At 49.1% G+C, this 13152-nt stretch overlaps 2 protein-coding genes across 2 annotated transcripts in view; one reads left to right on the top strand and one right to left on the bottom strand.

Annotated features, from left to right (window-relative positions):
- LOC104698812 (uncharacterized protein At3g60930, chloroplastic-like) lies at window positions 2228-4408 on the top strand. Its single transcript, XM_019246300.1, has 4 exons — window positions 2228-3071; window positions 3152-3413; window positions 3500-3875; window positions 4061-4408. The coding sequence occupies exons 1-4, from the start codon at window positions 2228-2230 to the stop codon at window positions 4406-4408; spliced, it is 1830 nt and encodes a 609-aa protein (XP_019101845.1).
- The window catches only part of LOC104698811, a 5624-nt gene continuing 2769 nt past the window's right edge, over window positions 10298-13152 (bottom strand). Inside the window, exons 2-3 of the mRNA XM_010414203.1 lie at window positions 11060-12603; window positions 10298-10975 (exon numbers count right to left, since the gene is read on the bottom strand). Of these exons, the coding sequence (XP_010412505.1) occupies window positions 10298-10975; window positions 11060-12603 (2222 nt within the window). The remainder of the gene's footprint in view (window positions 10976-11059; window positions 12604-13152) is intronic.

The following is a 13152-nucleotide window of genomic DNA, read 5'->3' as shown; positions in this document are numbered from 1 at the left end:
TGACACTTTGGCCGAACTGACTTCTTATTGACCTAATCAAGCCCTTAACCGGTTTCCCGGTTAACTAATCAATTAGTATTTCTGGTTTAGCTCGGTATGTCGGGGGTGCTGAATCCCGTACCAACAATTAGTCCCCCCCAGTTCCGAATATTCGAGATTTAATTCGAATATTTCGAACTATGGGAAGAAAATATCCGATCTAATTCATAAAAACTTAATTGATTTTACCCGAATTCTCGCGTCATCTCGCCGCGAATTGTCCGGACGGCACGTGTCGTTTACATCACATCAGTTAGCCCGGAATTCGAAGAGTCGCATAGGTCATAATTGCTCTGCGTAGGGTTGCCACCCGCTCGACTCTATAAATACGCCTCCCCTTTCGTCATTTCTCATTTTATGTCTTCAACGAAAGGTAATCTGCTCCGATCTCTCTCCTATTTATTTTGTTAGTCCCGATTTTCTTCCGCACTCTCCGAACTCAGAATATGGCAAGCACATCAGAACCCATCTCTTCGCCAGAAGTCGAGGGCGAACAGCTAATTCGTCGATCTTCCAAGCGGAAAACTCTCGACCCAGAACGTACCACGCAGATCGGCGAGTCGAGTAGATCGGCTTCCGAAGTCCTNCCTAACAACTATAGGAAACATTACATAATTTAAATATCTCCTAAATCTTTAGATATGTATATTTAGATATCTCCTAAATATACTTACCTTGATCCTCAAGCTATTTCAAGCTTACACTAACACTGTTAAAGCTTTCCACAGCTTCATCCAAGGTCAAGATCCAAGTAATGTGATTATCATTATCTATATGTTGTTGATATATTTATCTAAAACGCAAAGAATAATTTGTTTATATTATTTAAGATTTGTTATTTAATTCAATATGCAAACCGTAAAAACGAAGAGCCTAGGGACATAAATGGACAAGACAAAGTTCTACCGGATAAGGCTTGACATTTTTGGAAACCTTTCTTATGGTAACGAAATACATCTATCTTAAAGAATAATGTATTCTCCAGAAAAACGGGTACAACTAACTATATGATGATCTTGATTTTTTTTTTTGGCACTGGCTTGATTCTTTGTTTGACAACACTAAATTGATGATTCTAGTTAGCTTTTTCGTTCTCCTCTATATATGCCACCAGCTTTTTTGTCCTCCTCTATGGCACCGGCTGAGTTTTATAGAGACGAGTATGACTGGTAAAAGCTCCAGAATGTTCAAGCAGGCTTCAAGCACATCATTGTGTGATCTTTTTGTCCCTCGGGATGCTCAGAGTATATACGCCACGGTTTTGTAGACGACATGATCAAGGATAGGGCTCTAAGGGTTCCGGTGATCTTCGTGGCATTTCTGAAGTCAATATATATATAAACTAGATGTGTTTATGTATGTCCATATTGTAAGAACTAGGTTTCCACAATGAATTTGTTTAAGGGGGGAAACAAATTCAATAGAGTTATCTCTCTAGAAAATAGATCTAAGCCTTGGAATTAAAAGTAAAGAAGTAGAACTCAAAAGAATTAGGGTTTATTGCTAAGAACAAGAGGAGAACTCAATTATTGTATTCGATTCTCGATGCCTTACAATGGAGAAGTATCCCCCTCTTTATACATGCTCTAAGATTACAATATATATTCACTTTCCTTATCGGACGAAGTGAGATATGGAAAGCTGCCTCATTGCTTCATTCGGCCGCCGTGCCGAAGTGGAAGTCGGCTCCTTCTTCTTCAAGGTGACACTTTGGCCGAACTGACTTCTTGTTGACCTAATCAAGCCCTTAACCGATTTCCCGGTTAACTAATCAATTAGTATTTCTGGTTTAGCTCGGTATGTCGGGGGTGCTGAATCCCGTACCAACAATTAGTCCCCCCCAGTTCCGAATATTCGAGATTTAATTCGAATATTTTGAACTATGAGAAGAGAATATCCGATCTAATTCATAAAAACTTAATTGATTTTACCCGGATTCTCGCGTCATTTCGCCGCGAATTGTCCGGACGGCACGTGTCGTTTACATCACATCAGTTAGCCCGGAATTCGAAGAGTCGCATAGGTCATAATTGCTCTGCGTAGGTTTGCCACCCGCTCGACTCTATAAATACGCTTCCCCTTTCGTCATTTCTCATTTTCTGTCAACAACGAAAGGTAATCTGCTCCGATCTCTCTCCTATTTATTTTGTTAGTCCCGATTTTCTTCCGCACTCTCCGAACTCAGAATATGGCAAACACATCAGAACCCATCTCTTCGCCAGAAGTCGAGGGCGAACAGCTAATTCGTCGATCTTCCAGGCGGAAAACTCTCGACCCAGATCGTACCACACAGATCGGCGAGTCGAGTAGATCGGCTTCCGAAGTCCCACCACGCCTTGTTCGCTGTTCTGCAGGAACTTCATCTTCACAAGTATTACCGCCGCCATCAGTTCGTCCTGAAGAGGAAAGCACCGAACTGACTCAAGACGTACTGTCACAAGAGGAAGATCGGTTTGTTCCCTTAGGACTCTTGATCGAAGATATCGATCCCTTATTTGACCATAAAGGGCAGATTGGTGGCGAAAAGAGTTTGAGTTCGTCCAAAACCGTGAACGACATGCTTAACTCATGCGGTTTATTCAACAGCGAAGTCACAATTCTGATTCCTCGAGAGGACCAACGCCCTTGGAACCCTCCGGAAGGGTACATATGTCTATACGAATGTTACTTTACCGAATGTCGCCTCCTATTCCCAATCCCTGCGTTGATATCGCTCTACGCCCAAAGACGCAGGATAGCGATCTGCCAATTCGTCCCCGGAGCTATTTGCAATTTTATGGCTGCCCTCACTATAGCAGCCGAAGTCGGGGTTAATATTGGAGTTCAATGTTTCGAACAGCTATCCAATTTTAAATTATCAAAGAGTTTACACCGCTGGGAAGTGAATATGAGGCCGGCGCACAATTTCCTCATCGGCAAAAGAGTGAGCAAATTCCAGAAGTGGATGAACCGCTACTTCTATGTCCGCGTCGATCAGTACTCACTCGCTAACCCATTGGGTGTCCATCGGAGAGTGTGGAATGAAAATCCTGGTAGACTTTATATTTTCAGCACGTTTCAATTGACTTCGACACCTCTGACCAGTTTTAACTTTGTGGTGTCATGTTTCCAGATCGTCCGTTCTGCGCGACGCGGCTGGCTCCAAACTACCATCCTGTCAGAGACGCTCTATTAACCGGAAACAATCGTCAGTGGGAGTTCATCACCCGTATCCGTGTTGAAACAGCGATGGGCAAACCCAGGACGACGTTCCCAAGTTTTGCTAGGTCGCTAGGACGAACTGCGGAACCTACCGGGGCACGTGTCCTTGAATCAGACAATCTCCAGATAGTTCGCCGTGACACTCAGGCTGCCATTGAAGCTGATATCGACCCGTCTCGAGGTCGAACTGAAATCGATCCCATCCCAGACCAGACCGAAGTTGATCCTACTCAGGATTCTGGAGAAAATGTCAACACAGTCGATGTCGCAAAGAAGATATTCTCCCTTTGGCCCTAGAGAATGCCAATCTTTCGACCGAGGAACAGGATGTCCCGCAACTTGAAGCTGGATCCAAAAGAAGGAAGAAGAAAAAGAGGCAAACCGGAAAAAACCCAGTCGCTGAGCCACAGCCGGTAGTGAACCGTAAACGCTCGGCGGAAGAAGCTGGACTGGAATCTGCCGATAAAACAGATCGCTTCTCCTATCATTACTTCGGCGACTATCCTCTGGTGACCAATCGTGAAGCCTCGGGCGAGCTCTTCCGAACTCTGAAGACCTCTAGTCGAATCCTTCCGTCGGCGGACGATCTTGAGTTTAAACAGGCGTTCCTTGATGTCGCCGAGTGCCACCTAATGGTATGCCTTATCATTTCGTTTAATTTGCTTGAAATTTCCACGGGTGAACTGACATACGTTCTTCGGGTTTACAGAATGCCGCCAAGATGAACACGCTGACTCAATTATACGATAGGCGTGCCAAATCCAGTAAGAAATCTGGATTGGAGCTCGAAAAGGTGTAAGAATGCGGGGAGCAAATCCAGATTGCCAGCGACGCCAAAGATGCGAGGATCAAAGAGCTCGAGGCGCTTGTTGCCGAAAAAGACGGTATCATTGCCAGCTCCGAGCTGAAGATTAATGAACTGAACTCCCGAGCGCTTACTCTCGAAGAAGAGAAGAACGAACTGCAGGAATCATGCGACGGGTTAAAGGTTCAGCTCAACTTTGAAGTCAAGAGACTCCGGCGGGATCGTTGGGAGAAGGTGGAGCGAACAAAAATGAAAGCGCAGACTCGACTGGATAAGGTTAAGGCCTATCTACTCGAACAGGAGAAAATTCGTCCCCTGGAGGATCTGCTAAACCAAGCTTCCGGGATACAGGAAACGGTATAATATTTGGTCGAAAATGGGGCCATCATCCCGACGGAGCAAATCAAGGAGATTGACGAGAAAAAGGCCGAAGCTGAAGAGACTGTCAAGGCGATCGATGTCCTTGATCTGGATGAAAAAGATCTCAACATGTCCCCGGATCAACTTGGCTATGGATTTCCCCCCCCCCCGGAACGACGGCTCCAGAGTCCGTCCAGCATCCGCACGGTTCCAATGCCGATAGCTTTCAGGCCGATTTGACCGGTGCTTATGATACTTAGCTATGATTTTCGTTTCCTTCTCTTTTTTTTCTTTTGTCGTTAACCTCGCGGGTTTGAATACCCTTGTAAAACATTGCCGACTCGCTCGGCCCATTTTCTCTTTTAATTACCGAAATTTTATTTTATCATAAAAAGAAAAACTGATAAAAAAGGGATTTTCTCTTCTAATTCGCATTCTTACCATTTGGCACGGAAAGTTGCCATTTTTTTTTAAAAAGGGGATTTTCCTCCCAATACCCGTATAAATCTATCCGGCGCTGCCTACGGGTGAAACATCCCAAGAAGAACTCTTAATCAAGACAATGTCAAGCTCGGTTAGCAGCGTGGAATCCCCGTTAGTTGGTAACGATGTGCCGACGTTCTCGAATGCCGAAGCTATCGAACGGGGGATGGCGTATTACCCGAACATCCGTGCTCCCTGGATGTTGATGTTCCACGTCAAACCGGAAGAAAGGCGCGAACTGGAAGAATTTCTCCATGAGGTGGAAGATCGCCATACGGAATATCGCGATCGTCTTGCCGCGTCAGAACAAGTACAGCGAGATCTGCTACTCAAACTCGAGATGCTGGAATCTCACCCAAAGGATTGGATTAGGAACGGGTTTGACAAGATAGCTGCTTTCCCGCCATGTCTTGTTGCGTACTGCGACGAATGCCGAAGGGAATCAGATCGGAGATCGACGCAAATGGACCCTGTCTTGATTGGTGACTTCATTCCCGGCAACGTTAAACCGTTCTACATTAACCGGCGTGCAACCGGTGCTGAACTTGCCAAGGCCGACGCCTTTTTCCGTCAGGTAGCCACTACCCTCTTTTCCTTTTTGCTTTCCTTCTGAGCGATCGAAATTTGTCTTCTTCGTACTAGCCCGTTGTTGATTTTGCGTTTGCAGATTGAAGGAACGCACCAAGAGCTGACTCAAGATCTTCAGTACTTTCATATGAAGAAGGGCAGGATCGATCGACGGCTGAGGACTCTGGAATCCGAGATCGCTCTACTCAAGGCGAAAAGGAAAAGAACTACTGACCTGCTCGATGAATCCGAACAGAAAGCTAGAGCATTGGAGACTCGTCCCGAGGAATGGGAAAAAACTGGGTTGCAACTACTATGGCCGATGCCGAAGCGACTCAAGACGAGCATTCGCGAGATCGCTGCAAATGGCGCACCAGTTCGGAATTAAGATGTTCCGTTTGATAATAAGATACAACTGCAATATAGCAGGCGAACTTGAACTTTGCTCGTTGTAAAATCTCAATAAAACTTTTTCAGTAATAATAAGAGATTTATTTTGCTACTTTATTTCCTAAAATATGCCAGAAGCGAGACGTCTCCCGGCTTACATCGGGCAATCTTAATTAAGTGACGGTACTCAAAATCGATTAGCGCCTCAGAAGCAGTCTATGAATTTTGAACGAAGTGTGTTTGATCGGAGAGCGAGATACTGGGCTCGTCTTATCTCCTTTTACTTTAGTTCGGTAGCCAGAGTGCGAAATTATTCTCTGGGTTCGGCTTACCACACCGTCCAAACTAAAAGTTGAGTGCGAAATAAATACTCTGGGTTCGGCTTACCCCAACAATTAAGAAATTGGGCGCGGAATAAACGCTCTGGGTCCGGCTTATCCCGAAAAATAGTAGGTAATTATACCAGCTGATCACCTGGCCAGGGTGTCAACAAGGGGTGAGTTCGGTAGGAACTAATAGATACTTAGTCCCATTCGGGCTAAGGTATACGTATGAGTATATAGTTCCCTTTTTCCGTTCTGGAAATAATGAACGTGCTTTATTAAATGCGCTGCGCGGTCTTTGAGAATTATTCTCGGGACCTCGCGAAAATCACGCTGCACTCTGATTGGTGGATTCAGCGGCGGTTACTTCCCGTAATCCTGTATAAATAGGATTGAGAGTTTGGGAGTTCATTCTAACTTCCACAACTTTCCAAAATATTGAGAGAAAGAGATGGTGACTACTCGATCTGCGTGGCTAAGACAGGCTCTAGAAAGGTTAACCGCTTCGTCGAGTGGTTCCAACCGAACTGAATCGTCGGATGACTCCCCCGCCCAAGAGGGCGTAGAGACTTTCCAAGTACGCACACCTGTCCCACCTGTCGATATGGCGGGTGTAGAAGGGAGCCTCGTGTGCCAAGAACTCCGAAGGTATCGGGCTCGCCGCTATAGGCTGGGGGCTCACCTTATGGCGAGACGTCGTAGACTGGCCGAAGTCTGTCGGCTATACCGTTTGGACGGGACTATTCGGGTCTTGCACGAATTAATCGCCGAGGGTTTCTTCTTGGAGAAGTGGCGTATGACCGGGCTGCTTGTCGCGCGTGCGGCGTGCCAAGAACTGGTGGCGAGTATGGAGGTGCCTGTCCTTTTCGAGGACGACTGTCAGCCCCTCAAAGATACCGCGCACCCGTTTACCGTGGATATCTGGGCCTACCGGGCTTCCGTAGAAAGGTTAAGGCGGTACGCCAATTTCCTGGAATCGACTGGTCCGGTTTTCCGTGAGAGGCACCTGGTCGAGGGCCCGTGCGCTTTCCTGGAAGACTTGGTGTCAAGAGGCGTTGAAGTTCCAAGGGGGAGACTGGGTGCCCTAAGGCAAGCTCGTCAGTTCTGGCGAAGCGAACTGGATAAGGTAACAGTAGAGGAACCACTGGCGGACGATCTGTCAGGTCCGCGGCCTCCACTTCGTCTACTGGACTGCCCTAGACGGTGACGGCGAAACCCTGAACGCTTCGGATTTTTTTTTGTTTCTTTTTAGGAGAGCTCAGTCGTTGAAGGGGTTTCCCCCTTTGCGTTTCTTTTCTCTGTTTTCTCTTTTGTGTTGGTCATCGCTCCAAAGCATGTAATGGGGACTGACTTATTCAGAAAAACTTTATTTTAATTGGAATTATCAAACCATGTAAGAGAAAATCAAATCCATGATCGATATTTCGNTTGTGGTCGACCAGCATTTTGTCATTGAGTTCGGGATTATCCACCATCAAAGTACGACGAAGTGTCGGGACTCCTGCTTCGACCGGGGCAAGTGCTTCGAGACCATATGCGAGAGAGAAAGGGGACTGTCCTGTGCTTCGCCGCGGGGTTGTGCGATATGACCATAGCACACCGTCCAAGTGGTCTGCCCATGATCCCTTCCTTCGACCGAGTCGTTTCCNAATTGCCTACGTACCCCGAAGTGGGGATCAAGCCAACCGTAGTTCGTAAAACAAAAGAAAGATAAATGGAGTTCGGAGTCCCGAAAACTCCTGTGTAGGATCGTAACAGCGACTTAGCTATAATAACGTTTCAAGTGGGCTGCGTTCCACGAGTTTTTGATCCGTTCCCCGGCCATGGTCACGAGTTCGTAGACGCCTGGACGAACCGCTCTAGACACGAGGTATGGACCCTCCCATCGAGCGCCGAGCTTACCGGCGTTCACTTCCTTGGTGTTCTCGAAAACTTCTCGCAGAACTAGATCGCCTTCGTTGAAACGTCGCTGACGAACAGTCTTATTATAGTATCGAGCGGCTGCGTCTTGGTAATGTTGCACTCGAACTAAAGCTTTATCGCGCAACTCCTCGGCAAGGTCGTTGTGGTCGATCAGCATTTTGTTATTGAGTTCGGGATTATCCACCATCATAGTACGGCGAAGTGTCGGGACTCCTGCTTCGGCCGGGGCAAGTGCTTCGAGACCATAGGCGAGAGAAAAAGGGGACTGTCCTGTGCTTCGCCGCGGGGTTGTGCGATATGACCATAATACACCGTCCAAGTGGTCCGCCCATGCTCCCTTCCTTCGACCGAGTCGTTTTTTGAGTCCGTCGACGATCGATTTATTCGTGGCTTCAGCTTGACCATTACCTTGCGGGTACCGAGGAGTCGAAGTGCTGAGACGGATTTGCCACTTCGACAGGAAACGTCTGGTGATCATCGAGGTGAATTGGGTACCGTTGTCAGTGACAATCTCGTACGCAAGTCCGTGGCGACATATGATGTTCTTCCAGATGAAATTGGTCACGTCTAGGGATTGGATTCTCGTGAAAGATTCTGCTTCCACCCATTTGGTGAAGTAATCGGTCAGCACCAGGACATACTTCTTGAATTTGGACGCCGGCAGGGGTCCTATGGCGTCCATGGCCCAGCGCATAAAAGGGTACGGAGTTGTCACGGTATTTAGCAGTTCGGGCGGGACGTGCCGCATTGGTCCATGGCGCTGACAAGCTTCGCATTTGGCCGCGAAGGTTTCGCAGTCGGCCATCATGGTAGGCCAATAGTGACCATCCTTTTTAATTTTAAGAGCGAGTGCGCGTCCGCGAGAGTGGTTGCCACCCTCGCCTTCATGCACCTCCATCATGATGCGTTCGGCTTCGTCCCGAGTAACGCAGGTAAGGAATACTCCTGACGCACTTCGGCGAAACAGCTCACCGTCCAAAAGGATATATCTGGCACTTCGGGCCTTCAGTCGTCGAGCTGCCTATCGGTCTGTCGGGACGATACCATCAGAGATGTAAAGTTTGATCTCAAGTTGCCAATCCTCCGGGGGTTTGGCGACGTCCGTCATATCTTCTATTGGCTCATCGACTTCCATCGGGTCTGAGTCGTCGTTAATGACGGCAATCTGGCAGTCCGGATTAATGCTGGGAGCATCGATGCACTCGATTGGAATGGTACGTCGTAGCTCGGGGTCGGAGCGGTTTGCCAGGACTGCGAGGGCGTCGGCTGATGCATTCTCGTTCCGTGGGACCTTCGTCAGAGAGAAAGACGCAAACTCCCCGGATAACGTGCGGACCAACTGTCGATATGCTCCCATTCGTTTGTTTTTGGCGTCGAATTCTCCGCTGAATTGGCTGACTACGAGTTGGAAGTCGCAGTAGACCTGCAGGTGTTTGACTCCAAGTCCCCGGGCTAAACGGAGTCCCGCGAGAACGGCCTCGTATTCGGTTTCGTTGTTCGACGCTTTGAAGTTGAGCTTCAATGCCTGCTCAAGGATCTCACCGGTGGGGGATCGAAGGATGAGTCCCACCCCAGAGCCATGACTTGTTGACGAACCGTCGACGAACATTGTCCATTGTTCCACCGCGGGGGTGGGGTCGTCGAGCTCAGGCGATAGTTCGGTGATGAAGTCAGCCAGAACTTGCGACTTCAGACTTGGTCGAGAACGGTATTCGATATCGTATTCGCTAAGTTCGACCGCCCACTTTGCCATGCGTCCGGATTGGAGAGGGCTATGGAGGACGGTTTGGAGTGGCTGGTCAGTAAGCACGACGATAGAGTGCGACTGAAAATAGGGGCGCAGCTTCCGTGCTGCGACGATTACCGCAAGGGTCAGCTTTTCCAGCGTGGGGTACCGTGATTCCGCGTCGTTAAGTGTTTTGCTCGTATAGAAGATGGGCTTTTGATCTCCGCGATCGTCTCGGACTAACACCCCGCTGACTGCCGAGCTTGAAACCGAGACGTAGAGGTACAACGCCTCGCCGTCCTCCGGTTTGACCAGCACTGGATGGCAAGTCAGATACTCCTTCAGCTGACGAAAGGCGACCTCGCATTCCTCGTCCCANTAGGGATTGGATTCTCGTGAAAGATTCTGCCTCCACCCATTTGGTGAAGTAATCGGTCAGCACCAGGACATACTTCTTGGATTTGGACGCCGGTAGGGGTCCTATGANCCTATGGCGTCCATGGCCCAGCGCATAAAAGGGTACGGAGCTGTCACGGTATTTAGCAGTTCGGGCGGGACGTGCCGCATTGGTCCATGGCGCTGACAAGCTTCGCATTTGGCCGCGAAAGTTTCGCAATCGGCCATCATGGTAGGCCAATAGTGACCATCCTTTTTAATTTTAAGAGCAAGTGCGCGTCCGCCAGAGTGGTTGCCACCCTCGCCTTCATGCACCTCCATCATGATGCGTTCGGCTTCGTCCCGAGTAACGCAGGTAAGGAATACTCCTGACGCACTTCGGCGAAACAGCTCACCGTCCAAAAGGATATACCTGGCACTTCGGGCCATCAGTCGTCGAGCTGCCCATCGGTCTGTCGGGACGATACCATCGGAGATGTAAAGTTTGATCTCAAGTTGCCAATCCTCCGGGGGTTTGGCGACATCCGTCAGATCTTCTATTGGCTCATCGACTTCCATCGGGACTGAGTTGTCGTTGATGACGACAATCTGGCTGTCCGGATTAATGCTGGGAGCATCGATGCACTCGATTGGAATGGTACGTCTTAGCTCGGGGTCGGAGCGGTTTGCCAGGGCTGCGAGGGCGTCGGCTGATGCATTCTCGTTCCGTGGGATCTTTGTCAGAGAGAAAGACGCAAACTCCCCGGATAACGTGTGGACCAACTGTCAATATGCTCCCATTCGTTTGTTTTTGGCGTCGAATTCTCCGCTGAATTGGCTGACTACGAGTTGGAAGTCGCAGTAGACCTGCAGGTGTTTGACTCCAAGTCCCCGGGCTAAACGGAGTCCCGCGAGAACGACCTCGTATTCGGTTTCGTTGTTCGACGCTTTGAAGTTGAGCTTCAATGCTTGCTCAAGGATCTCACCGGTGGGGGATCGAAGGATGAGTCCCACCCCAGAGCCATGACTTGTTGACGAACCGTCGACGAACATTGTCCATTGTTCCACCGCGGGGGTGGGGTCGTCGAGCTCAGGCGATAGTTCGGTGATGAAGTCAGCCAGAACTTGCGACTTCAGACTTGGTCGAGAACGGTATTCGATATCGTACTCGCTAAGTTCGACCGCCCACTTTGCCATGCGTCCGGATTGGAGAGGGCTATGGAGGATGGTTCGGAGTGGTTGGTCAGTAAGCACGACGATAGAGTGCGACTGAAAATAGGGGCGTAGTTTCCGTGCTGCGATGATCACCGCAAGGGCCAGTTTTTCCAGCGTGGGGTATCGTGATTCCGCGTCGTTAAGTGCTTTGCTCGTATAGAAGATGGGCTTTTGATCTCCGCGATCGTCTCGGACTAACACCCCGCTGACTGCCGAGCTTGAAACCGAGACGTAGAGGTACAACGCCTCGCCGTCCTCCGGTTTGACCAGCACTGGATGGCAAGTCAGATACTCCTTCAGCTGACGAAAGGCGACCTCGCATTCCTCGTCCCAATGAAAATCTCTATTTCCGCGCAGCAATTGATAAAAGGGGAGGCATTTGTCCGTTGATCGGGCGATGAAACGATTCAGAGCGGCGATCCGGCCGGTCAGGCGTTGTACTTCTCTCTTGTTGGTCGGTGAAGGTAGTCCCAGGATGGCTTCGATCTGTTTAGGATTTGCTTCTATGCCCCGTTCAGTGACGATGAACCCCAAGAACTCTCCGGAGATTACTCCGAACGTACATTTCGTTGGGTTTAATTTCATCTGGAATTGATCCAAGATGTCAAAACACTCCGTCAGATGTTGGACGTGCTGTTCTGCGATCAAAGACTTGACCAGCATATCGTCTATATAGACCTCCATGGTTTTGCCGAGCAGATCCGCGAACATCATGTTTACCAATCGCTGGTAGGTTGCTCCGGCGTTTTTCAATCCGAACGGCATTACCTTGTAGCAGTAGGTGCCCCTATCTGTGATGAACGCCGTTTTCTCGCGGTCGGCCGGACTCATGGCGATCTGGTTATACCCTGAGAATGCATCCATAAATGAAAGCAGTTGGTTGCCGGCCGTAGCTTCAACGAGACGGTCTATGTGCGGCAAAGGGAAGCTGTCCTTAGGACAAGCTTTGTTGAGGTCGGTGAAATCCACGCAGACTCTCCACTTGCCGTTTTTCTTTTTGACCACCACCGGGTTAGCCAACCAATCAGGGTACTGGACTTCCACTATTTGATCTGCCTTGAGTAGTCGTTCGACTTTGTCCTGGACCGCCTTGACTCGATCCGGGCCCAAACGCCTGCGTTTCTGCCTGACCGGCTTGAATGTGGGGTCGATGTTGAGCCTATGGCACATGACTTCGGGGCTTATCCCGACCATATCTTTTGTTGACCAGGCGAATGTAGAAGCTCGAGACTATAGAAAAGCGATCAGCTTCGTCTTTATGCGTTCGTCGAGTTCGGACCCGATGCCGACGGTTCGCGAGGGGTCGGAGGGGTCTATATTGACCTGTATGATCCGACACTCCGGAGACCTGAAGCGATCCCGCTCCGGCTTGTGGGGACCGGTAAGACGGTCCCCGCTCTGTAATTGCTATGCGTTTTCCGCCGTCCTCTGCTTTTTTTCGATAACAGAGCATACTCGGGCTACCTTTTGGTCGCCATAAAGTGTGCAAATTCCTGTGCTGGTCGAGAATTTGAGGCAGAGGTGATAGGTCGACGGTACGGCTTGCATCGCATATATCCATGGTACCCCCAAAATGGCGTTGTTGATCGGGGGTGCATCAATGACTACGAACTTAGTCTTCCGGGTCACTCCACCAGCTCGTACTTGTAGCTTTACGTCGCCCATTGACATCTTAGCAACCCCATCATAGCCCGTCAGCGTTCGAGTTTCGGGTTTCAGTTGGTCTGGTGTGACGCCCATTTTTT

This window comes from Camelina sativa, chromosome 6, assembly GCF_000633955.1.
Source record: "Camelina sativa cultivar DH55 chromosome 6, Cs, whole genome shotgun sequence".
Taxonomy (NCBI): Eukaryota; Viridiplantae; Streptophyta; class Magnoliopsida; order Brassicales; family Brassicaceae; genus Camelina; species Camelina sativa.
Note: the sequence above shows the minus strand (reverse complement) of the source record. Positions and strands in the feature narration are given on the sequence as shown.

What these genes read in the sequence shown, in the direction of transcription:
- LOC104698812 (XM_019246300.1), top strand. Translation starts at nt 2,228, where the DNA reads ATGGCAAACACATCAGAACCCATCTCTTCGCCAGAAGTCGAGGGCGAA. An exon ending in ATTGAAGCTGATATCGACCC is followed by an intron (nt 3,414 to 3,499) that starts GTCTCGAGGTCG and finishes ATGTCAACACAG; the next exon opens with TCGATGTCGCAAAGAAGATA. An exon ending in TCGCCGAGTGCCACCTAATG is followed by an intron (nt 3,876 to 4,060) that starts GTATGCCTTATC and finishes GAGCAAATCCAG; the next exon opens with ATTGCCAGCGACGCCAAAGA.